The following is a 21,949-nucleotide window of genomic DNA, read 5'->3' on the forward strand; positions in this document are numbered from 1 at the left end:
TAGTAAATTGTTATGCTAAACTACTCGAACCTACGGGAATAGAATGACATGACGATCACAATGAGTTGAAGATTCATTATTAACGAAGGAGGTCTAGCACCTCAAAACGTCGGAGCAGGAGCTGCTCAGTTCACGATGGATGAAGTCCGGATGATGATACAGAACATGCTAGATCAGCAAAGGCGTGAGTTTAGAGAACTCCTAACCCAAGAGCTAGCTAACGATAGGGGAAGAGTACCAGTGATCAACAAACCGATAGTCGTCAGCCAAGTTAACAATGAGACGGTTCCTTCTCATGCAACAACGATCCAGGAAGGAAACAACAAGCCTGAGAGTTATCAAGGACCAAAAAAACCAGAGGTCCGAAGAAATGATCCGAGGCAACTACAAGTTTAAGGACTTTACGAATTGAAATTCGTCATCATTTAGTGGGAAAGAGGATCCAGTAGGAGTCATGGACCGTATTTTTGAAATGGAGCTAGCCTTGATAACATATGGTTGCACGGACAAGTTGCAGACCATCTACGCTGTAAGGCAATTCAAGGGTGCAATGATCCGTTGGGAAAAACTTTAAGTCCTAACAAACCAATATAGCGAACATGGGAAGAATTCTTGACCCACTTCAAGCACAAATTCTGCTCTTCTGAGAACATGTTGGAGTTAGAGAATCAACTCCTGACATTGAAAAAGGGAAGCATGTTTGTTGATGAGTATACTCTTGTTTTCACTGACAAAATGGAGTTCGCCCCGCGTGTTGTTCCGGACGAACTAACAAAGATCGATAGGTATGCCAAGGGACTACTATGTGAGTACTCTGTGCCGGTTAAACATGCACATACTTTCGAGAACCTTGAGCCTTTTAATATCAAAGAACATGCACTGATTAATTATAATCTTTGCGAATTCTGGTGCTAGAAGTGTTTATGCGACTCATATTTTGAGTGGCCTAAGCTTTTATGTATTTGATCTGTGGAGTTTTATAAATCTTTATGGTTATGGGGTTTGGGTGGACTCGACTTTTTCGACGATTTGTGGTGGAGCCCGGTGAATGTGGTAGTCGCCGAACCTGGTTCAGGTCTCCATTTTCATTCATGTATATGCTAGAATTTAGTTAGATACGTGTTTAGAAGAATATAATTTATTGGGCTTGATTTATTTCTTTATAATCTTTATAAAATCAAATAGATTAGTGAAAGTTCCGGCAAGGTGGTGACCGTAGGCTCGCCGGAGAAAATGATCGGAGGCTCGTCAGAGTTGTCAACGTTGCCGGAAGTTCTGTTTTTTTTTGCCGGAAATCTAGAACAACGTGCCATAAAGACGTAATGCGAACAAAACCAACAAGTTTAATGATGTATTTTGCAAATAATAATAATAATAATAACTAAAGTGAACAATCTTAACCTTTTAAGTTATTTCCCCTTGTATTTAAACCATGAATGTTTTATTAAGCTATTAATACTGTTTGCTACGATTTTGCCATATTTACTAAAAAAACCAAAAAGAAAATAAATCATTGTATCTTATTTGTCCATTTTCTTAATGAAATTTGAAGTTTTACTTTTTAGGTTCCTAACTTTTTGTGGTCTTATTTAAATGAGTTTTGTAATTTGTAAGCTGTAACCATCACAAGTAATAAACACACAAGTGGACTTCAATAATCAATATTGAGTAATTTGTAACCCAAAGTGGTATTTGTTGTAAGTCTCAACCTTGGTTTTACCTGGCATGGCCTATAAAAGCAAAACACAAATCCCCAATGAAAGCATGCATCAATAGCTTCAAGCCTTCAACGATGGAGGCTCCATACCTGTACATCTCCTTCCTACTGCTTCTGGCCTCCTACTTCTTCACACTCCATCTCCATCGCAAATTCTCCAACCTTCCACCAACCGTTTTCCCTACCCTCCCCATAATTGGCCACCTATATCTTTTAAAACCACCAGTATACAGAACCTTCGCCAAGATCTCCGCCAAGTATGGCCCCATCCTCCTCCTCCGCCTTGGATCCCGCCGTGTCGTCTTGCTCTCCTCCCCTTCTGCAGCCGAAGAATGTTTCACCAAAAACGACATCATTTTTGCCAACCGGCCTCGCATGCTATTCGGTAAGATCATAGGCAACAACTACAACAGCCTCGTTTGGTCACCCTACGGCGATACCTGGCGCAATTTCCGGCGAATTGCCTCAAATGAGATCCTCTCTACTCTTCGCCTCAACGAGTTCCAAGATATACGTGTCGATGAAGGCAGGATCCTGATACGGAAACTGCTTTCTCATTCGTCCATGGTGGATATGAAGTCGGTTTTGTATGAGCTGACGTTGAATGTGATGATGAGGATGATCTCCGGGAAGAGGTATTTCGGCGACGATACACTGGAGCTGGAAGAAGAAGGGAAAAGGATAAGGGAGATACTGGAGGAGAGTTTTTTGCTTTCTGGTGCTGCTAATGTTGGTGACTACTTGCCGATTTTGAGTTGGTTGGGAGGGAAGGGATTGGAGAAGAAATTGCTTGTGTTGAAAGAAAAGAGGGATGTGTTTTTTCAAGGTTTGATCGAACAACTAAGAAAATCGAGAGATAAGAAGAAGAAGACGATGATTGAAGTGCTATTATCTCGTCAAGAATCAGATCCCAAATACTACACCGACGAAATGATTAGAGGCTTGTTTATGGTAATATATCCTTTTTGTTTCTCTGTAATTTTCAAGTTCAGTTTAATATTTCAGATGGGGTATAATGGATCTCTATCTTTCCATCCCTCTTTTTTTTTTCAAGTCATCCCAAACCATCAAAAAAAAAAAAAAAAAAAAAAAACCATAGAACTTGTAATATTTCTATCCCACACTACTCATACCTTTTTTATAAGAGACCTATGTGACAACATTCAAATTTTTAGTTATGGAGACCATTCAATATTCAACTATTGATAGTGTCCTGTGTCCATGACATTAAATATTTTGATATATATGGATTTTTAGTTGATTGTAACAAAATCCCAATAATTGATCGATCAAAATATGTTCTTGGAAAGACTTTAAGGATCATAGATCCTTAAAATCCAAGTATCCTAATTCATAAATCTGTCGGTGATAATTAGAGTTTAAATGAATGTATAAATTGTTTTTCATTACAATTATATATATGATTTGCTTTTGAATTTCGATGCGGGATCTAATACAATCAATGATTATTGTGATTGATCGATTAGGTCCTGTTATCGGGTGGAACCGATACTTCGGCTGGAACTATGGAATGGGCTATGTCACTTTTGCTAAACAACCCACAAGTTTTACAAAAGGCACAACACGAGATGGATACAGTCATTGGTACAGACAAACTTATTGATGAATTAGACGTAATGAACCTCCCTTACCTCCGTTGTATCATAAACGAGACCCAACGATTGTATCCGGCGGGCCCGCTACTCGTCCCTCACGAGTCATCAGAAGATTGTATCGTCGGTGGCTATAAAATCCCAAGTGGCACAATGTTACTTGTCAATCAATAGGCCATACATCATGACCCGAATATATGGGTCGACCCGGAAAGATTCGACCCTGAAAGATTTGAAGGGGTGGAAGGGACACGAGACGGGTTTAAGTTTATCCCATTTGGGTTGGGAAGGAGGAGTTGTCCTGGGGAAGGGCTGGCAATGCGGGTAATTGGGTTGACTTTGGGGTTGCTTATTCAATGCTTTGAGTGGGAAAGGGTGAGTGAAAAGATGATTGATATGACCGAAGGTTTTGGGCTCAACATGCCTAAGGCTGAACCACTTGTAGCCAAGTGTAAACCACGTTTACAGATGGAGAAGCTACTGTTGCATGTGTGAGTCCATTGTCATGTGGGCTATTGTCTATTCAGAAGCAAGTTCATGATTGTGGTTTTTCTATACAATTACAAAATATTTGTGAATTTTATGTCTGGATCACGTTTGTTGATCTATGTTTATGTGATCATAGTTCATGTTCTCATAAGTGTATGTGTGTATGCACTGGAAGTAGTTTAATTAAGATCTCCCTCGGAGAGATTAGTGTTGTCTATTGAAGGACTATTACAACTACTTTTTATTTATATTTTTTTTTTCAAACGTTTGATCAATGTATTTATTGTCTGGACCATTGGGCCAATGCCGGAGCCTATTACGTATTAAAGGCCCAGGGGACCCGGTTTTAAGGTGCTTAACATGTGAAATTCAAAACAAAATATCTAGTAGTTTCTTCAATCTGCGAATCTTGTTTACAATTTGATACCAAACAATTATTAATACTATTGACGACGGGGTCGTCCTCAAAATCTCAGCCATCAAAACTCCACGTTCTTTCAATCTCGTCCGCATAAACTCGATTTTGGCCGTTTCTTGCAGTTTCGCTTCCTGGTTCGTCTCCCCCACGATTCCATGATTGCAAGAAATCAGGTGATTTTGATTAACTGTCTTGCCTATATAAAGAGTTGAATTTCACTGTAAATGCTTCAATCATAGTTGTCGATTGACAATTGTTGGAAAAAATAGTTGCTTCTGTTGATCCAATGGCTTCCGATTCGTCTGACATAGCTTCACCTGAAGGTAAAAATTCATTTGTTTACTCGATTTCCATAGTTTGTATCTCATTGCATTTGTTTGTTTCGATTGGTAAAAATAATTTATTCGTTTGATTTAATGTTTTTGCCAATTCTGATGATTTCATTATCTTCGCACATCAAATCCAAAGAGAAATTACAAGGATCGAAGGTAGAGGTTGGCTTGGTTCTCTCTCTCGACTGTCTCTTTCAGGTATGTTTTGATTTGAAGGGTTATCTTTGACTGTTGTCTGCTAATTCCATGCCTTTTTTGGTTCCGCAATCGATAGGCTTAAATCGATTTCATCTTTTAGGTTTTAATCCGCTACTGGAGTTGATTATTGATGGGATTTGCATTGTTTATTCACCCATTCATTAGTTGGTTCGGTCGAGAAGGTAAAATAACATTGATTCTGTTTCTGCAAGTTTTCGTGAATCCTCATAGCATACCACGGTGCTCATGTTGTAATTCCGATGAACAAAATCCTAATTTCTACTATTGCTTTCAGGAATTGAGGTAATCGTTGCTAGATTGAATTCAAACTTCTAAGAATGCACAATTGTAAGTTGCAGCAACTAACTCATTGAGTAAAATTTATTATCATCTTTCATTGTTCTATCTCTCTCTCTCTCTCTCTCTCTCTCTCTCTCCATAAAAGCATAAGGTCACATCCATTATTCAATTACAGGTGAAGACTGCTGGTTTTAGGCTTATCTGAAAAGGTAAGGATGTTTATGTTTTCAGATATTGATTTCTCCATATTCTCTCATAATATTCTGTAACATGGTTTTTTTCATCACACCTTCACCTTTACTTTCTCTTGCTCTCGTCCAATACTAGGTTGCATCCCTCTCTCTTCTCCATCTTAAACCCTCATGTCGTTTTTTTAGTCTTCTCAATGCGATGGCAGATGGTAATCATGATTAAATGCTGGTTGGCATTGGTTTTAAGTGCACCAGGTGGAGGAAAAACTGCATTGTTGGTCGCACTGGCAGGGAAACTTGATTATGATTTAAAGTAAAGTCATTTTTTCACTTTATTTATTTAAGTTTGAAAATGTTTATTTCAAATCATTCAGACTTGGTAATTGGCATCTGGAAATAGGTATCTGGGAATGTTTAGTATTATGGTCACCAACTGTTTTGAGTTTATTCCTCAAAAAAACTTATGGTTATACAATTCCTTATATTGTTCATGGATTATTCCCTGGTGGTTGTTTGATAACTCACAATAAGGCATCAAATGTAATCATTAGAAGATAACTCACCAATATATTTTTTTAATTTTTAGGGGGTAATTTCATAGCGTTACTTTCTTGATAAGATACTTCTTTTTTGAAGTGCAGATGAAGAATGAAATCTTTTGGCCTCATGGTGGTCATTTGATAACTCACACTAAAGGCATCAAGTGTAATCGTGGCAAAAAAATTTGCGCCTCAAATTGGATTTGAGCACGACTTAATTAACCTTTTGGTGAGTTAAAACATATTTATGCTATTTATGCAATATATAATCATTTTTAGTATTTTTAATTATATTTTGTGGATTTGTACTTTTTTGCAGACACATCTGATATCCAAATTGAAGAACAAAATCATTTCTCTTTAATACTCAGTCAAAAGAGCCAAATGCTAAAGATACCGGAACAACTGTTATGTATCATCACTTCATATCATTTTCTCATATTTCTTATAGAAGCTGAAAGTAAATATTCACATTGAATCTATTAATTTCTCATTTACATATGGCTTTTATTTTCTCAAGTTCCAACATTGTGGTTGTATTTGGAAGGACAATTATCTTGACTGCTGCTTGCTTAATGCTAATCTCCAAAACAGAAGCTAATCAAAATGATTAACCTGCTACTTATTTTTCTTTTGGTGTATATAATGAATGACCATGTTTTCACTTGCAGTTTTCTAATACATCCATTTGTTTCATTGTCTGATACTGAGTAGGTGATATTTGACTTCTGGTTGTTGCAGGTTCATTAGCTGGCTCCTTGCTAGGCTTTCTTGATGTAATGATTCTCTCTCTATTCACTAATTTCTTTTACTGAAATTATATGTAATCCTGTTTTCTTTGTTTCTATTGTTATGTTTGATTGAGTAAAAGTGATCCTAACTTATTTGGATGTTCCTAGGGTTGTGTTTATGTTGCTGATGCATATAAAATCTACTGGGATCTCTTTCAGTCAAAATGGTGATGCTTTGGTTGAAGTAATAGGTGAGTTTACTAGATTTTAAATTTTTTCCTCATAAAAGTTTGTAAAACAGAAACATTAACTATCTATTTCTACATTAAATCAATTTTTTTGCATCAAGTCAAAAAAGAAAAACACTCATCTATAGCTTACCAGATTAAGTCATGTCTCCACTCTCCATTAAGTATCTTAAGTTTAGTCTGTATCATTTTCAAGTAAAGGTATTTAAAATTGCCATCAATTAAACTGTCATGGTACAAATACATGGATTTTTTGTATTTGACCCAATTTTTAGCAAAATGTCATCAATTAAACAATGCTTTGGTCTCTCTTTTATAGCAAATACAGTTGCAATTGGAGAACTTACAAATCTTTGTGCACAAACAATTATGAAACAAATTCTACTGTTATGTCTAATGTTCAATTTAATTATGAATATCATTTGGTGTCTATTATAGGGATTTAGATGGAAAGTTGGAAATGGAAGGAAAACTAACAATTCTACAATGTTGACTGGTAATTATATTAAAAGCTTTTCCTGGTTTTGTAGGTGAAGTACCTGGTATGATTGTTGAGGCTTTGACTTAGTGTATATGAATATAAACAATATCTATCTAAATTTTACATTCTTGATCTGAGTCAGGATTATGATACTTGTCCATTTGGAGGTGCATGAGAAGCATGTGAAGGTAGCAACTCTCAAAGAAAGAAATAGTTTAGGTCTACCATTTTTTATATATAATTCCATTTGATTAATATTTATGACATTTTATCGTCACACATTATCCAAAATTCCTTCAATCAGGATGTTACACTTCATAATCTTGATGTTAATGCACGCCTTCAAGGTGGATAAGGTATATATTGTCATTAATTGGTCAAAAGATCAAGCTAAGAAATCTGAAATTACAGACAAATAACTACAATAAATCAATAAGGAATTTAATTTCTTTATAACCGACCTCTTAATTCTAAATGAATCACATTTTGTTTTTATTATTTTAAGGTTGTTAATCGTTATCTTGATGAAGGGTTGCAGAGGTTGTCTGTGATATCTTATTCATCGATGAGGTATTTTTATATACCTTTTCTATGAAACTCTTTTTTTTAGTGATTACTTTAAAATATGTTTAAAGGTACATATGTTGGACATGGAGTATTTTTCTTACTTGAATCGTGCTTTGGAAAGTTCATCATCTCCAATTGTGATTTATGCCACAAATAGAAGGATATGCAGTGTCAGGTAATTTATTTTCCTATTTTTTTTATCATTAAAGGGTATTTAAGACATTTATTGACTTGGCGATTTGAAAGTGTATTTAAAGGGTAACTGATGTGTTTAGTCCTCATGGGATACCAGTGGATCTATTGGACATATTAGTGATTATAAGAACAAAAACATTTTGTCCTATTTAGATGATTCATGTATGCATCCGGAAGGTTTTTCCAGAAATTAAGAAACCATGTGCTGATGTGTAAATGTTTTTTGTTGTTGATAAATATTGCCTATACGGCACAAATGGAGGGGCTATTTTTAGATAAAGAAAGATTTACATCGGTGAAATTAGAGTTTATTTACCTTATATGATTTTTTTTTCTTAAAATTTTAAAACTTGAAATTTTTATTAAAAATGTTCTCTTCCGCATGCATGGGTTTAGTTACTATGACTTAGGACTGTTGTAACAAAAACAGGGTTTTTTTTTCTTTTCGAATTTTATCTTTAAAAGTATGATACTACATTAGATAAAAATGGAAGTACATTTCTATACCTAGAATTTAGCCCTTGATTGGGCTCATGAAATGTCTTTTCATTTGTTTGTGTAATTATAGAATCTAACTTTCGTTTCTAATTGTCAACTTTTTTAAAGTTTGTTTTATTTTTTCTTTCCTTTCCTTAATTAAGCATTGTATTTTGAAAATACAATGTTTAAAAAGAAAAAACATTAAAATGAAATTTAAACAGTTAAGAATGAGAAATGAAAGTATGATGATATATTAGACAAAAAAAATGGTAGTACATTACTATTTTTTGCAATTAGTCCGGTTGTTATCTCTTGCATTTAGCCCCTGATTGGGCTAAATGCAATAAATATCAATGTACTTATATTTGTTTGTCTAATTATATCATTGAAATTTTGTTTCTATTTCTTAAATTGATTTAATTTAATATAATTTATCCTTTTTTTATTTAAGCATTCTACTTTAGGAGTACAATGGTTTGAACTATTAAAATAAAAAGTTCAAAAAAATTAAGAAGTAGTATGACAGTATGATGTTATATTAGACAGTCATATGGAAGTTCATTGTTATATCTTGCATTTATTTTTTATTGTAAGTTGGTTCTCAAATTGTTTCTGATCGTCTCAGATTTAATTAACACATGTATATTAAATAAAAGAGAATCATATTGATTGATTCTCAATTTGAGTTTTTCTAAGCGTTTTAGATTTTAATTTCATTACTAATATTTCATATTTAAAGTTCATATGAATGTATTATTCTTGCAGGGTTTCAAAAATCCATAAAAATACACATCTTCATACTTTCCCTACGTCTGTTGTTGTTGGGGAAACAAGCAAAACGTGACCAAGTACCAACTTAAGTGGGAAGTATACATGTTCGTGTAATTTGGTACTTCTATTGGTTTATATGGTGATAAAAGGAATTTGAAGGGGTTTAGGTTTTGAATTTCTATTCTTACTGAATGATATATGTTTTTTCTGTGTGCATGACCAACCACTGAACCACCAAATACAGAAATGGAAGTAAAAGGGTATAAGCGAGAGGAAAAGGCTACCAATAAAAACTCAAAGGGTGATTATGGAAATGGCGATGTCCTGCTACTATCCTGATTCCATGACACTGTCTCCTACTTACGGCTTCTGTTTTGTAAGAATTGGGATGGAAAATCGCCTAAGTTGCACGGAAACAGATACGGAACGAAAACAGGAAACAAAAAAACTCAAAAATTCAAGATACGGATACGGAAATATAAAAATATGTAATAACATATATATATATATATATATATATATATATATATATATATATAGTAAATAGACTTGAGGGACGATCAGCTTTGGCTTGTAGGGTATTAAGTTAAGAGTCGATTAATATAGCTCATTAGACTTTGTTGGACTGAAAAGGCCCATGCAAACCCTAAATAAAATGGAAACTTGGTGGATACTGCACAGAAACGGATCGTGTTTACCAGATACGTCATGGAAACGTTTCCTAGGTGTTTCCATGGAGTATTCGTTTCCATGGAGTATCGGATTCGGGAACGGAGACCAAGTTGAAGTTTCCGTGCATCATAGAAAATCGCTTTATTTTGGAAATTGAAAACGAAACTAAATCGGTGGAATATTTGAGATTTTAATTTTTTTTTCATGTATACGATTGGATGGAAGCTCATTTATTTTTATGCACTTTTTGATGCAACCTTTTGCAAAAAAAAGAGTTAGAGGAACCAATATCTCCTACAATGAATCACTTCAATATTTGCTCTATGGGATCCAAGTAGCTAAATTTTCCAATTTAGTTATTTTATTTTTTTGTTTAGTTTAAGGTTTGTTTTTTTATTATATGTTTTGATCTTTTCAGGAGGATTTTTATGCGGTTGTTCGTTGGTAGTATAAGATTTGATCGTTTGAGCATGGTGGGGATATAAGTTGTATATCCAATTTTCTAGCATTGATGTTGTTACCAATCATATTTACATGTAGATTATTGCGTACAAATCCTTGTGGAACATACTGTATTTGCTATCCGAGCGATTTTGGTCATAATTTTTTTTACTTAAATAGCTGTAAAAAAAGATTCGTTTTGCAAGTTCATCAAGTTATACCATGTAAATCACTACTTTATTGGTCAAAAATCTTTAACCACATTTATCTTTTCAACCAATTAAAAGCTACATACTTATTTTTTTAACCAATAATAGCAATACACATATCTTTTTAACCAATAATAGCAATACACATATCTTTTTTACCAATAATATCAACATACTTATCTTTTAACCATAAATAGCAATGCACTTATCTTTTTAACCAATAATAACAACATATTAATTTTAATCTATTAATAGCAATTCATTTATCTTTTTAACCAATAATAGCAACGTACTTATTATTTTCACCATTAATAACAACATACATATCTTTTAACCAATAATAACAACATACTAATTCTTTTAACCAATACTAGCTACTTAATTTTCTGTTCTCACGGATTAGGAGCCATATTTCAAAAGAAAATTGTATTTTGTATAATAGGATCTTCACGAAGATAAGAAAGTAAAGTCAAAGTGGTCATTTGAAGTTGGCAGAAAAACTTCGTTTAAAGCTAATTGGATAAAAGAAAAATTGTCAAGGGTATAACGGTCATTTTTACATCGGTCGATCCGGCCACCCGACGGGTAGAAAAACTTCGTTTAAAGCTGATTGGACAAAAGAAAAATTGTCAAGGGTATAATGATCATTTTTACACCGGTCGACCCGGCCACCGGACGGGTCTGACACTAGTTAGTATATGAGTTTAAGTCATTTTTTGGGAACATATTATACAGGGATATCTTATTTTTTTTCCGATTAAATTTTATCTTCCTTTTCGAAAAATAATTTATATTTTTTATTTGACCCTTTTATTAGTTTTTTTTTTTCTAAAAAAAGAAATAAAAAGTTGAGGGTTTTAAAAAAATGTTGAAGGTTTTTACAAAAAAAATAAATAATAAAAGGTTGATGCTTTTTTTTTCGAAAAACAAATGAGAGATCCTTTCAAAGAAAAAATATACGGAAAAAGACACAGTAGATAAGGTATATTTTATGATATTAATCTTATATGATTTAGTAAATTTTAAAGAAAATGACTTATAAAAGTTCAAAATGATTTTTAATTAAATCATATATAAAAGGGTTATTGTCGCTATAGCACAACAATGTTTCGTATATTGGTTTAAGTGGTCCTCGTGATTTTTTTTTGAAGAGTATAAACTTGTGTTTTATCGGTTAATTTCGTTCCTTTACCCATTTTTGAATGTTACACTGCCTTGTTAACTGCCAACTAAATAGGTGAGTCAACAATGACTCAGTAGTGAGTCGACTCATCGTTGTCACATAAGTCAAGCGTTATTACTCCCATTTAGTCAACTGCAACAACCTCTCTCTCTCTCCCTCTCTCTCTTTCTCTCACACACACAAAACCATTTTTTTGCTTCTCATTACATAGCTCTTTAGTTATTCATCATATTTTGCAGTCATTGTTGCTTGCTTTTGCCGAAGAGTATTTAGAAAAAGACAACAACAAGAGAGCAACAATTGTTCTCAAGAACAAATCTGTTTTTGAATGGAGTATCAAATACATTAAAATCAAAGACAAATACTACTTCATGGATGGATGAGTCAAGTTCATTAAAGAAAGTCGTCTTTAAATTTGCGACTTGCTTGTCTTTTCGCTTCTCTCTCCTCCTCGAAATTCAATCTTTTAGGTCGTTTTCTATGCACCAAATGGATGCTTCAAACACCATTTAATTTATGAACCCATAATTTGATTAACCCCGTTGGAAATCAAATCCATTTCCCTCGATACTTGTTCGATTTGTGAACACAAATTTACCATTTAAAATGACGAAAGAATAGAGCTCAAGAAACAAATCTCTTGAATTAGTTAAATCTTTCAAATCAGGCAAACCCTTTTACTCTGTGACGATGAAACTTTCACACCTTCGAGGTTCAAGAGAGTAGGAGGCAGTGCAGATCTGTCCGGCATGAGTGTCGTCAAGTTTTATAGTAATTCATTTGGAGGAGGTGGCGGAAGCAGTGGTTCACCATTTTCTAGTAGCGACGGTGGTGGTGGTGTATTCATCTTCTTCGATGGGGGTTCTCAACACAACTCTACTAGTTTGCATAATTCTATCTTTGATTTCGATTTCCCGTATCACCACATCGTCAACTGCATTATTACACAAAATCTGATCGTTTTCGTCAGAGCTTAGACACATTAATCTAAGGAAAATATGTTTTCGTTGGAGAACACTTGTAGGAGCGTTGGTCCATATATCATACTGGAATCATTTGGCACTGAGTTGAATGAGTCAATCTTCCATGTACCCTCGAAGAGCTTTACAAAAGTATAACAAATTTAACTAATTTGATAGCTTAAAATCCTAAAGTGGATTTTGAATCTTTTTTCTTAAACCTGGTGGACGATTCTGGTGGATTAGTGGCGGTGTTGGAACAAAGGGTAAATGGAATAATAGAGGCAGTCACCAGTGGAATGAAATGGGGGATTAGGGCTTTCCGGCAGTGTGGGGATGAGAGAGAGAGAGAGAGAGAGAGAGAGATCTTAATTGATAAGGGATGTGTCTGATAAGGTCACATTTTTTAACTTTAAACCTGCTGATTAGGAAGGGGTTCACCGAGTGACCCCTTCATTTTTTTCAAAACAACTTGTTAAACCCTAAAAACATGAATTTGTACCCTTCAAAGGGAAAAAAAGTCACGATGAACCATTTAAACCAATATACGAAACATTATTGGACTACAGTGATGATAACCCTATATAAAACTCATAAGGTATTTTATTATATCAACCTCATCTCAAAGTTGTTATAAGAACAATAGAAGTAGTTTGAAGTAACCTGAATCAAAGAAATAAATTATATCATAAATATTTAAAACATAAAAAATATATTTTTATCTATCAATTAATCATTCATTTAACGATAATATTTTAAAACATAAAAATATATACACAATAAATCATTTAATAATAAAGAGTTCAAAAAGAATATTCTAAGATGTTAGTCCAATAAAAAATATTAGAATTTAAAAAAAATAATAATAATTATCTTATGATCCTATATGTTGAAATGGTATATTGGTATACGACCAGTATCATATTTAATTTTGAACTTTACAATTTTTATTATTTATCTTTAAATCTTCTTATAAATATAAATAAAATAAAATAAACTTTATTTGATTTATCGTTTCTCACGATATACACACACGCACACATACATTAACGAGCTCTATTCGTAATCAATCTATATTCCCTTTCCTTGTAAAAATAACAATAAACGTCTTATCTTTCAGGCTCCGGTCGTCAACTCTTCCCGCCGGCGGCGAATCTTTAAGATGATCCACGATTCTCCTCCGCCGCCTCAAGAGGAACTCAATACAGAGTCAAAATCTGAAGGCGAAGAAGAAGATCAACGCCTCCTACTAATCTCCAAATCACCCCTCCCCTTATCCACCGACACCAATCCTAACAACAATTGCACCTCGGATGACGAAGAGGTTGCGTACGAGTCTCAAGAAAAGATCATAATAGACGGCTTGGATTCATATTCTGATTCAGCTGATTGCAACTCTACGCCACCGTTCTCGTGGAAGAAGCTATGGTTATTTACGGGGCCAGGGTTTCTAATGAGCATCGCGTTTCTAGATCCGGGAAACCTAGAGGGGGATCTTCAGGCTGGCGCCATTGCTGGTTACTCTCTTTTGTGGCTGTTGATGTGGGCGACGGGTATGGGTCTCCTGATCCAGCTGTTGTCCGCCCGGATTGGGGTGGCTACCGGGAAGCACCTTGCGGAGCTTTGTAGAGAGGAATATCCTAAGTGGGCTGGATTGCTGTTGTGGTTCATGGCCGAGGTAGCGTTAATTGGAGCTGACATTCAAGAAGTGATTGGCAGTGCCATTGCTATACAGATTCTTAGCAATGGGGTTCTTCCTATTTGGGTTGGAGTCATCATCACTGCTTCTGATTGGTTAGTTTTCTCCTTAATCCCACTCTTACATCTGTGATGTGAAAATTGAGATAGACTGCTAGAAATTAGAATTGCTATAAAGTTATGAGATTTACTATTACTCTCTCTGCTAGATCGTATAATTCGGCTTTAGAATATATATCCATTGCATTTTCAAGGGAAAATTGATGATTAACTAAGATACTGAGAAGAACCCTGTAGAATATGTATCTGAATATGAGTTGAACATAGAAAATACAATGAATATAATGTACATCTCACCATTAATCTCCTCTTCGAATCTGTTCATTGTAATCTACCAATTTCCCCTCTTGATTCTTGGTTTAACTATTGTTATTTTCCATCACCTTCAACAACAGTTTCATGTTTTTACTTCTTGAGAACTATGGAGTGAGGAATTTGGAAGCTGTTTTTGCAGTTCTCATCTCAACTATGGGACTATCATTTGCATGGATGTTTGCTGATGCACAACCTAGTGGAAAAGAACTTCTAATAGGTTACATTTCTATAACATATTTAACATTCCAACCATAGTAATCAAATCACTCATCTTTATATCCCATCAACCACAGGTCTTTTGGTTCCAAAACTCAGCTCAAGAACAATTAGACAAGCAGTTGGAGTAGTAGGATGTGTCATAATGCCTCACAATGTATTCCTCCATTCTGCTTTAGTCCAATCAAGAAAAATCGACCCAAAGAAGAAAGGAAGAGTACAAGAAGCAATCAATTACTACACAATCGAGTCATCTGCTGCCCTTTTGGTTTCTTTCATGATCAATCTATTTGTGACTACTGTATTTGCTAAAGGGTTTTATGGAACTAAACAAGCTGATAGTATAGGGCTTGTAAATGCTGGACAGTATCTTGAAAAGAAATATGGAGGAGGGTTTATGCCAGTTTTGTATATTTGGGGAATTGGGTTATTAGCAGCTGGACAAAGTAGTACAATCACAGGTACTTATGCTGGTCAATTTATCATGGGTGGATTTCTTAACCTTCGTTTGAAGAAATGGTTGAGGGCTTTGATAACAAGAAGTTGTGCAATTGTTCCAACTATGATTGTAGCTCTTGTTTTCAACAAATCAGAAGCTTCACTTGATGTGTTGAATGAATGGCTTAATGTTCTTCAGTCTATTCAGATCCCTTTTGCTCTTATTCCACTTTTGACCTTGGTGTCTAAAGAGGAAGTCATGGGTGTCTTCAAAATTGGACCTACTTTAGAGGTATTATGAAGTATGATGATTCTTTAACTTTTTTTATATCTTAAACACATAAATGAGAATATGGGATTATATATATATATATTTTTTTTCTTGAATGTGAATCAGAGAATTGCATGGAGTGTAGCTGCTTTAGTGATGGTGATCAATGGGTACCTTTTGCTTGACTTTTTTGTGGCTGAGGTCAACGGGTTCTTGTTTGGATTTTTGGCCATGACATGTACGGGGGCATATTTGGTATTTATATTATATCTCATAAATCATGGAGATTGTCTACCTTCTATATTGTTTAGCCACTTACTCAATAAAGGGTATGCCTATATTGGAAAATAAACACCATGGCTTAATCTTCTTGTGTGCCATACAACCCCATTGACTATTGACCTTTTCCAAATCGAAGATTAGAGTTTTTAGAAATGTTAATCCATTTTTCTATAACAATCTTCATTCGCATCAATGGGATGTTAACAACATGATGGTATTGATTGAAGTTTATACAACAAGAAATGAGAAGATAGTATTGATATTGACTGTTTATAGAATAACCATTGACCAAGTAAGTGTCTTGAAAAGCTTTGTTATATTGTATTTGATTTGTGTAGAATGGGGAAAACTTGTGGAAGTAGTGGGTTTTTTTGGTAGTGTAAGTAAATTTTTAGAGAACACAAAGTAGATATGAACATTTTGGTAGGTTTGAGTATTTTGTTGTGTTGAATATGTTTCGAAGCACCTTAAATTTGCATGGGTTGTGTCAAGATTTGATTTGTTGATTATATAACGTCTATCATGATGATTTTAAGTTGATCTAGATGTTATTGAGTTATTATATAACATTGGATTTTGTTTTACCTCTATGTTTATACGTGATAAATAACAAATACAAATGATCTTTTATTTAATAACTGTAATAAATTAAACTACAATAATCATGTTGAAATAAAATAAAAAGAAAATTGCAAAAATGTCAATGTGGTTGTTAAAATTACGTGGTTTTGGTCCAAAAAGATTTGGTGATGTATTAGTGATCTAATTTTGGATACTTTGTACCGTTATCGTCCAAATGGTTTGATTTTTTTGTGTGGTTTTGGTCTATAACGAACTTGAAATGACGAATTCTCTCTTAAGGGCATCTCTTACCCTATATTAAAAATTTCACTTTTACACTATAAATTACATGCTCAAACCTACATTATACCTAACACTATATATAATATGGATTTTAGTGTAACATTATATATAGTGTTGAATTTTAGTGTAACATTAAATATAGTGTTGAATAAAGAACAATATACTTAAAATATTCTTTTTAGTGTTAAATATAATGTAATGAATTAGAAGACTTTAATGTTTACATTATCTTTTACACTATAATTGTAGGTATAATATAAAAAAAAATAATGTTAAAGGTTGGAGATGGTTTAAGTAGTTCTTTTTAATTTCTTTTAATTATTTTCTATTTATTCTAATTAAAAAAATGAGAAAAAGAAAAATCATACCCACCCCACTCCTTCTAACCCACCCATTTCTCCCTTGTAGAGACATTTATTATTACTATTATTATTATTATTATTACTATTATTATTTTATATATATATACTCTCTCTCTCTCTCTCTCTCTCTCTCTCCAACATCACTGCATGCCGGATAAAACCTCCTTCCATGGTAGAAAATCCTAGCATCGCCGTCGGAAAAACGGGATCTACCATGGACACCACCACCTATCTGTCACTACCATCCACGACCACCCCGATTACCACCACCGTCTGCCACCTCCAATTTATATTGTAAAGTTGTCGTAAACTACTAGGTGCCACCGATCTGTTCTTTAAACATGTCGATCTATTGATCCATACACCGAAGAAGAAGCGAGAGGTGAAGTCATCTTCTTTAAATCTGTCGATTTTTCGACATTTTAGGTCTTCGTGTATGGTGACAAGATGGTGGAGCTCGACAAAGCTTTTGGGTTGATTTTCTCGGCAAAAGGTGGGGGTGGGGGAAATGGAGGTGGTTGGCGGTAAATGGTGGTGGAGAGAGAGAGAGAGAGAGAGAGAGAGAGAGAGAGATGCAATTTTGTCTTAATTTAATTAAAGTATTTCATCAAACATTTTTGGGTCAAAACCACATAACTTTAAGGGATTTATGTAGAAAAGTCTCATTATTCAGGAAATTTTTTTAATAAAGTCTTAAAAGTTTTTTTTTTTGAACGGAAAAGTCCCGATTTTTTAAACATTTTGCCCATTTAACGAAAGAGTCATTTTTATATTTTAATAGGAAATTATAGATTATGTGATTTTTCCAAATAATGAGACTTTTCTGTTAAAAAAAAAAAACTTTTAGGACTTTATCAAAAAAAATTTCCAAAATAAGGAGACTTTTCCACATAAAACCCTAACAACTACATGGATCTTTTTTGTAATTTTGTCAAAAATAAATAACTCAAACCGAAAATATTATTAAATTCGATTAATGGTGTATAAACAAGCATGGGACATGCTAATAGACCAATATACGTTTAAATTCAGTCATGATTAGTTTCTCTGAAAAAATAGTAATCAATTCACATATGTTGTAAATATTGGAAAAACTGATCACCGATAATAATTTTTGTGATTTGTATAGAACACTTTTAGGTATACATAGTTATTTATGCATTAGATGGTTGTAATATACAACTATATAAGATTTTTTCGGTTTTGTTCGAATTTCAATTTGGAAAAACGATGACAATTTCAGTTTGTTTCGGTTTTTTTCGAATTTGATTGATGATCAAAGCTAATTTTACGCTTTTTGAAACATAACTTTTTGATTAACAATAAAATATAAGTTTTTGATCCGAATCTAACCTGATTTCGTATGACTTGAATCGAATATTGAAGATTTTAGTAGAAAATAAAATATAAGTTTTTGATCCGAATCTAACCTGATTTCGTATGACTTGAATCGAATATTGAAGATTTTAGTAGAAGAATCTCGATTCCGTTGGTGTTCTTCATATTAACATGATAATCGGAGAAGACAATGACGATCAAAGAGAAATCAACGTGTCATCGTCGGAATAATAACACTTCAGCCCAATTAATATCAGCCCAATATATATATATATATATATATATATATATATATATATATATACCACCTATGTCTACAATGAGACTTGAACCCTCAACCTCTAGGAGGTGTGCAACACCCGGTACCGCTGGGCTAGAAGCCCTTTGGTGATTAATGATAGTTACTTGTAGGTTTTCGTCATTCAAAAAAAATCTATAGTTAGCTCAACATTTTTTATGACAAATTAAATACTAGCAAGAAACTAAAGAAAAAAATATATAATAGAAACAATAGTTGCAACAATTACAATCCAGAGGTAGCCATATTTGGGCAAATTATCGGGACAAGCAATCTAGTTTGTAACCTCAACACCTACTAAACTCCAATCAAACGCCATATGTATGTGTAATAGACTCAAACAATGCATGACCCCCTGTTTGGTTTAGTATCCTTCATGAATCAGCAACCGAAGAAACCATTTTAGTATCCGAAGGTTGGGGTAGTTAGAGAAACCCCCCACCAGATCTTAACTTTATTCCAAAGGTCAACCACAACTTCACATTTAGCAAAAATGTAATCTTCTTGCGACTCCACATCTTAGCTCGACATTTATTCAAGAGACCATATTTTAAATCTTGACATTTTTTTCAGTTATTCGAAAGGCCTTCTTTTGTTTTATATAATATGGGCCGAGCCTAGAATTCCAATACCTGCATACATTTTGACACGGTTAATATAATTAAACTAAAAGCGGCATATCCTAATTTTTCTTTCCTATATCCGCCATTAGTTTCCTTCTTGTCCTCCATATCCGCATGTCCTGGCCCTTTGGGACTTGGTCCTGACATCTTGTTATCCGTATCCTTATGTCCAGGCCCTTCTGGATTTGAACCTTCCATCTTGTTGTCGTCGGTTCCAGTCTCGTGTGCCTCGATTCCATGAGCCAAGAAACAGAATGTAATAAGAACTAGAACAAGAACGATGGGGAGAAAATTGAGCTTTTTGGCCATTAGACTATATATGTTGAATATTGATTGTTGAAAGTAATTTCAAGTTCACTTTGAAACAAAGAATATGTGGTGCATGGTATATATTTATACGTGCATGCAAGCAAAGTGAACGAAATTTGTGCAAGCTAATGTGAGGTGTCGCATTTCTTTAGTTAGATATAAAGAACTAGCGACCTCTCACTTCAACTTTGAATTTCATCCCATCATTTTCCTATGTTTTGGGGCGCTTTCAAGGTGGAAAAAAAATTGATGTTGGTATCAATCCCGCTTCTACCATTCCCCGTTTTTCGGAGATTGCAAATTGTAATATTTGATTTAAAAAAAAAAAACAATGTAATTAAGTAGGTTTTTGCCTATAAATAATTTGTATAATGAATGTTATCAAACGTATGGAATTTGTAAACTAGTGTGTATGAAAATAACCAAACAATTAAGTGTGTAGAAACTAGAAACTAATAATATCATGCAGGGCCGGTCCAAGACAATTTGAGGCCCGGGGCAAAACACAAAAATGGAGCCCTTTCACATATATATATATATATATATATATATATATATATATATATATATATATATATATATATTAACTCCAAACAAACAACGAAGTAGAGAAAACTCAGAAACGAACTATATATAAAAAGATATTTCCACATTTGTATTCAATAGTAAAAACAGTCTCTATTTGTATGTTGTTTCATCCAACACACCTTTATTACAAAGATATACATCACCAAAATTTACCCTTCAACTTAAGGTTCATAGCTAAACTATACTTGTCAATCTAAGTTTCTATCAAAAACAAAGAAATAAAAAACTAAAAATGATTGATTTTTCCAAAAGATAGCATGATACGGTGTGTAGTAGATCATTGCTTATTGCATAAATTGCCAACAAATACTAATGATCTACTTCTATCACATTTTTCTTTTTTCACTTACCGTGCTTTAAAAACCTCTTTCGCTATCATCTATAACAACATCATCATCAATTCATTAACATGCATACCTATAATCATAATTAAAAATACAAAAAAACTTGCCTAAAATGAAAATGCATCACGTTCTTGTTCTAGGCTTGCACTTTAATTCAGCCAAAAGTGCAATATGATCTGAAGACCATTCACAATCACAGAAGGTCGGATACTCCTCCGATTCTACACAACACAAAATTCTGAAGTTAAAAAAAGATTCATAAAAAAAATCGTATTTCAAACAAGTATAGAAAAATTTCAAGAAGGCTATAATAAACTAGAACTTACAGACTTATAATCAGTTTCGTCTCAATGTCAAGTATTCTCGATTTTGTCTCAATTTAAAGAAGATTTTGAGTCTGAGTTACTCTCGATTCTAGTCTCTCAGATGCTATTTTAGACAAAGAAAACTAGAAATCGAAGATATGAAGGTTAAAAATCGATTTCAGTTTTTTAGAATCATGAAAAGATGGAAAAGCAATTAGACTTTGGATGCTCTGATTCTTGGTTCTAGTATGGTACATGACAACTTGGTTTTTGTGGACAAACTCAGAAAATCAGAAAAGATGGAGATCTGAAATTAGGAGAAAAACTCTTCACTTGAAATCTTGAATAAGAAAAAAGAGATTAGAGAAGAAATTGATTCACTAACCATTGTTTCTAGATTCTGAAGAAGAGTCGTTTGGATTTTCCATAGGAATCGATTAATATCAATTGCGCCTTGGAACTTGGAAGTCGGACGCTGCACGATTCCTCCCACTTTCTCTTTTGGATCGACGCAGTCATAGGTTAATTAGAGTACTGGGCTTTGAAAATCTAGCCCAATAGCCTTAAAACTAATGGGCTAATACCATATAACCAATATAACAAATGTAAATTGGGGGCCCTTTGGCATTTGGGGGCCCGGGGCGATATCAAGATAAAGTGTTTCATTTGCATGAGAAAAAATGATTGTTATTATATTTTCATAAAAAATAACTTATTTTCTTGTAATTATGAGTACTTGACATGCACCATCGCAACAATTTATTAATTAGTTTCCTGGTTTTAATAATATATCACCTCTTTCACCATTTTGTCAAGAGGAAAACGACTCATGACAGCAAGAAATTTTTTATTTTGTTCATAATTTTTTTATTTTATGTTATATATCATATACCATTCAGTTTTC

The 21,949-nt window shown here is 33.7% G+C and overlaps 2 protein-coding genes, 1 long non-coding RNA gene and 1 pseudogene across 54 annotated transcripts; 3 read left to right on the forward strand and 1 right to left on the reverse strand.

Moving 5' to 3' along the window:
- The first annotated feature begins 1,716 nt into the window (after positions 1-1,716).
- On the forward strand, positions 1,717-4,168 carry LOC145113150 (cytochrome P450 81Q32-like; annotated as a pseudogene). Its single transcript, XR_013710738.1, has 2 exons — positions 1,717-2,668; positions 3,205-4,168. The product of XR_013710738.1 is annotated as a cytochrome P450 81Q32-like (transcript).
- Positions 4,169-4,211: 43 nt separating this feature from the next.
- LOC145113216 (ruvB-like protein 1) lies at positions 4,212-10,242 on the forward strand. 49 transcript variants are annotated; one of them, XR_013711358.1, is made up of 16 exons: positions 4,212-4,560; positions 4,706-4,767; positions 4,868-4,949; positions 5,063-5,115; positions 5,243-5,276; positions 5,395-5,571; positions 5,900-6,026; positions 6,117-6,257; positions 6,539-6,573; positions 6,697-6,779; positions 7,215-7,318; positions 7,400-7,445; positions 7,562-7,613; positions 7,788-7,827; positions 7,893-7,999; positions 9,265-10,242. XR_013711358.1 is itself a non-coding variant. In XM_079050273.1 (16 exons), the coding sequence occupies exons 13-16, from the start codon at positions 7,563-7,565 to the stop codon at positions 9,341-9,343; spliced, it is 327 nt and encodes a 108-aa protein (XP_078906399.1). In that variant the 5' UTR covers positions 4,212-4,560; positions 4,706-4,767; positions 4,868-4,949; positions 5,063-5,115; positions 5,243-5,276; positions 5,395-5,571; positions 5,900-6,026; positions 6,117-6,257; positions 6,539-6,573; positions 6,697-6,779; positions 7,215-7,318; positions 7,400-7,445; position 7,562; the 3' UTR covers positions 9,344-10,242. The 49 variants fall into 49 exon arrangements, 34 of the variants coding, with proteins under 34 accessions (XP_078906399.1, XP_078906433.1, XP_078906368.1 ...); XM_079050273.1 differs by having other exon boundaries at positions 7,763-7,827; positions 7,868-7,999; XM_079050307.1 differs by having other exon boundaries at positions 7,215-7,272; positions 7,400-7,476; positions 7,763-7,827; positions 7,868-7,999.
- A 3,537-nt stretch (positions 10,243-13,779) lies between these two features.
- On the forward strand, positions 13,780-16,505 carry LOC145115045 (metal transporter Nramp3.2-like). Of its 2 annotated transcripts, none has more exons than XM_079051302.1 (4): positions 13,780-14,528; positions 14,888-15,024; positions 15,101-15,763; positions 15,859-15,978. In XM_079051302.1, the coding sequence occupies exons 1-3, from the start codon at positions 13,897-13,899 to the stop codon at positions 15,760-15,762; spliced, it is 1,431 nt and encodes a 476-aa protein (XP_078907428.1). In that variant the 5' UTR covers positions 13,780-13,896; the 3' UTR covers position 15,763; positions 15,859-15,978. The 2 variants fall into 2 exon arrangements, with proteins under 2 accessions (XP_078907428.1, XP_078907357.1); XM_079051231.1 differs by having other exon boundaries at positions 13,782-14,528; positions 15,101-15,753; positions 15,859-16,505.
- Positions 16,506-20,440: 3,935 nt separating this feature from the next.
- On the reverse strand, positions 20,441-21,535 carry LOC145115163 (uncharacterized). 2 transcript variants are annotated; one of them, XR_013711472.1, is made up of 3 exons: positions 21,431-21,527; positions 21,067-21,352; positions 20,441-20,961 (listed from the first exon to the last, which is right to left on the reverse strand). It is a non-coding gene; the product is annotated as an uncharacterized LOC145115163 (long non-coding RNA). The 2 variants fall into 2 exon arrangements; XR_013711474.1 differs by lacking the exon at positions 21,067-21,352 and having other exon boundaries at positions 21,431-21,535.
- Positions 21,536-21,949: the final 414 nt, after the last annotated feature.

Source organism: Lactuca virosa, chromosome 1, assembly GCF_052849685.1.
Source record: "Lactuca virosa cultivar CGN04683 chromosome 1, Lactuca_virosa_CGN04683_v6, whole genome shotgun sequence".
In the NCBI taxonomy this organism is placed as follows: domain Eukaryota; kingdom Viridiplantae; phylum Streptophyta; class Magnoliopsida; order Asterales; family Asteraceae; genus Lactuca; species Lactuca virosa.

Coding starts and splice junctions, on each gene's coding strand:
- LOC145113216 (XM_079049758.1), top strand. CDS start 7,518: ATGACATTTTATCGTCACACATTATCCAAAATTCCTTCAATCAGGATG. Junction 7,614..7,762: donor ACGCCTTCAAGGTGGATAAG/GTATATATTGTC, acceptor TATTATTTTAAG/GTTGTTAATCGTTATCTTGA. Junction 8,000..9,264: donor AGAAGGATATGCAGTGTCAG/GTAATTTATTTT, acceptor TTATTCTTGCAG/GGTTTCAAAAATCCATAAAA.
- LOC145115045 (XM_079051231.1), top strand. CDS start 13,897: ATGATCCACGATTCTCCTCCGCCGCCTCAAGAGGAACTCAATACAGAG. Junction 14,529..14,887: donor ATCATCACTGCTTCTGATTG/GTTAGTTTTCTC, acceptor CTTCAACAACAG/TTTCATGTTTTTACTTCTTG. Junction 15,754..15,858: donor AAATTGGACCTACTTTAGAG/GTATTATGAAGT, acceptor AATGTGAATCAG/AGAATTGCATGGAGTGTAGC.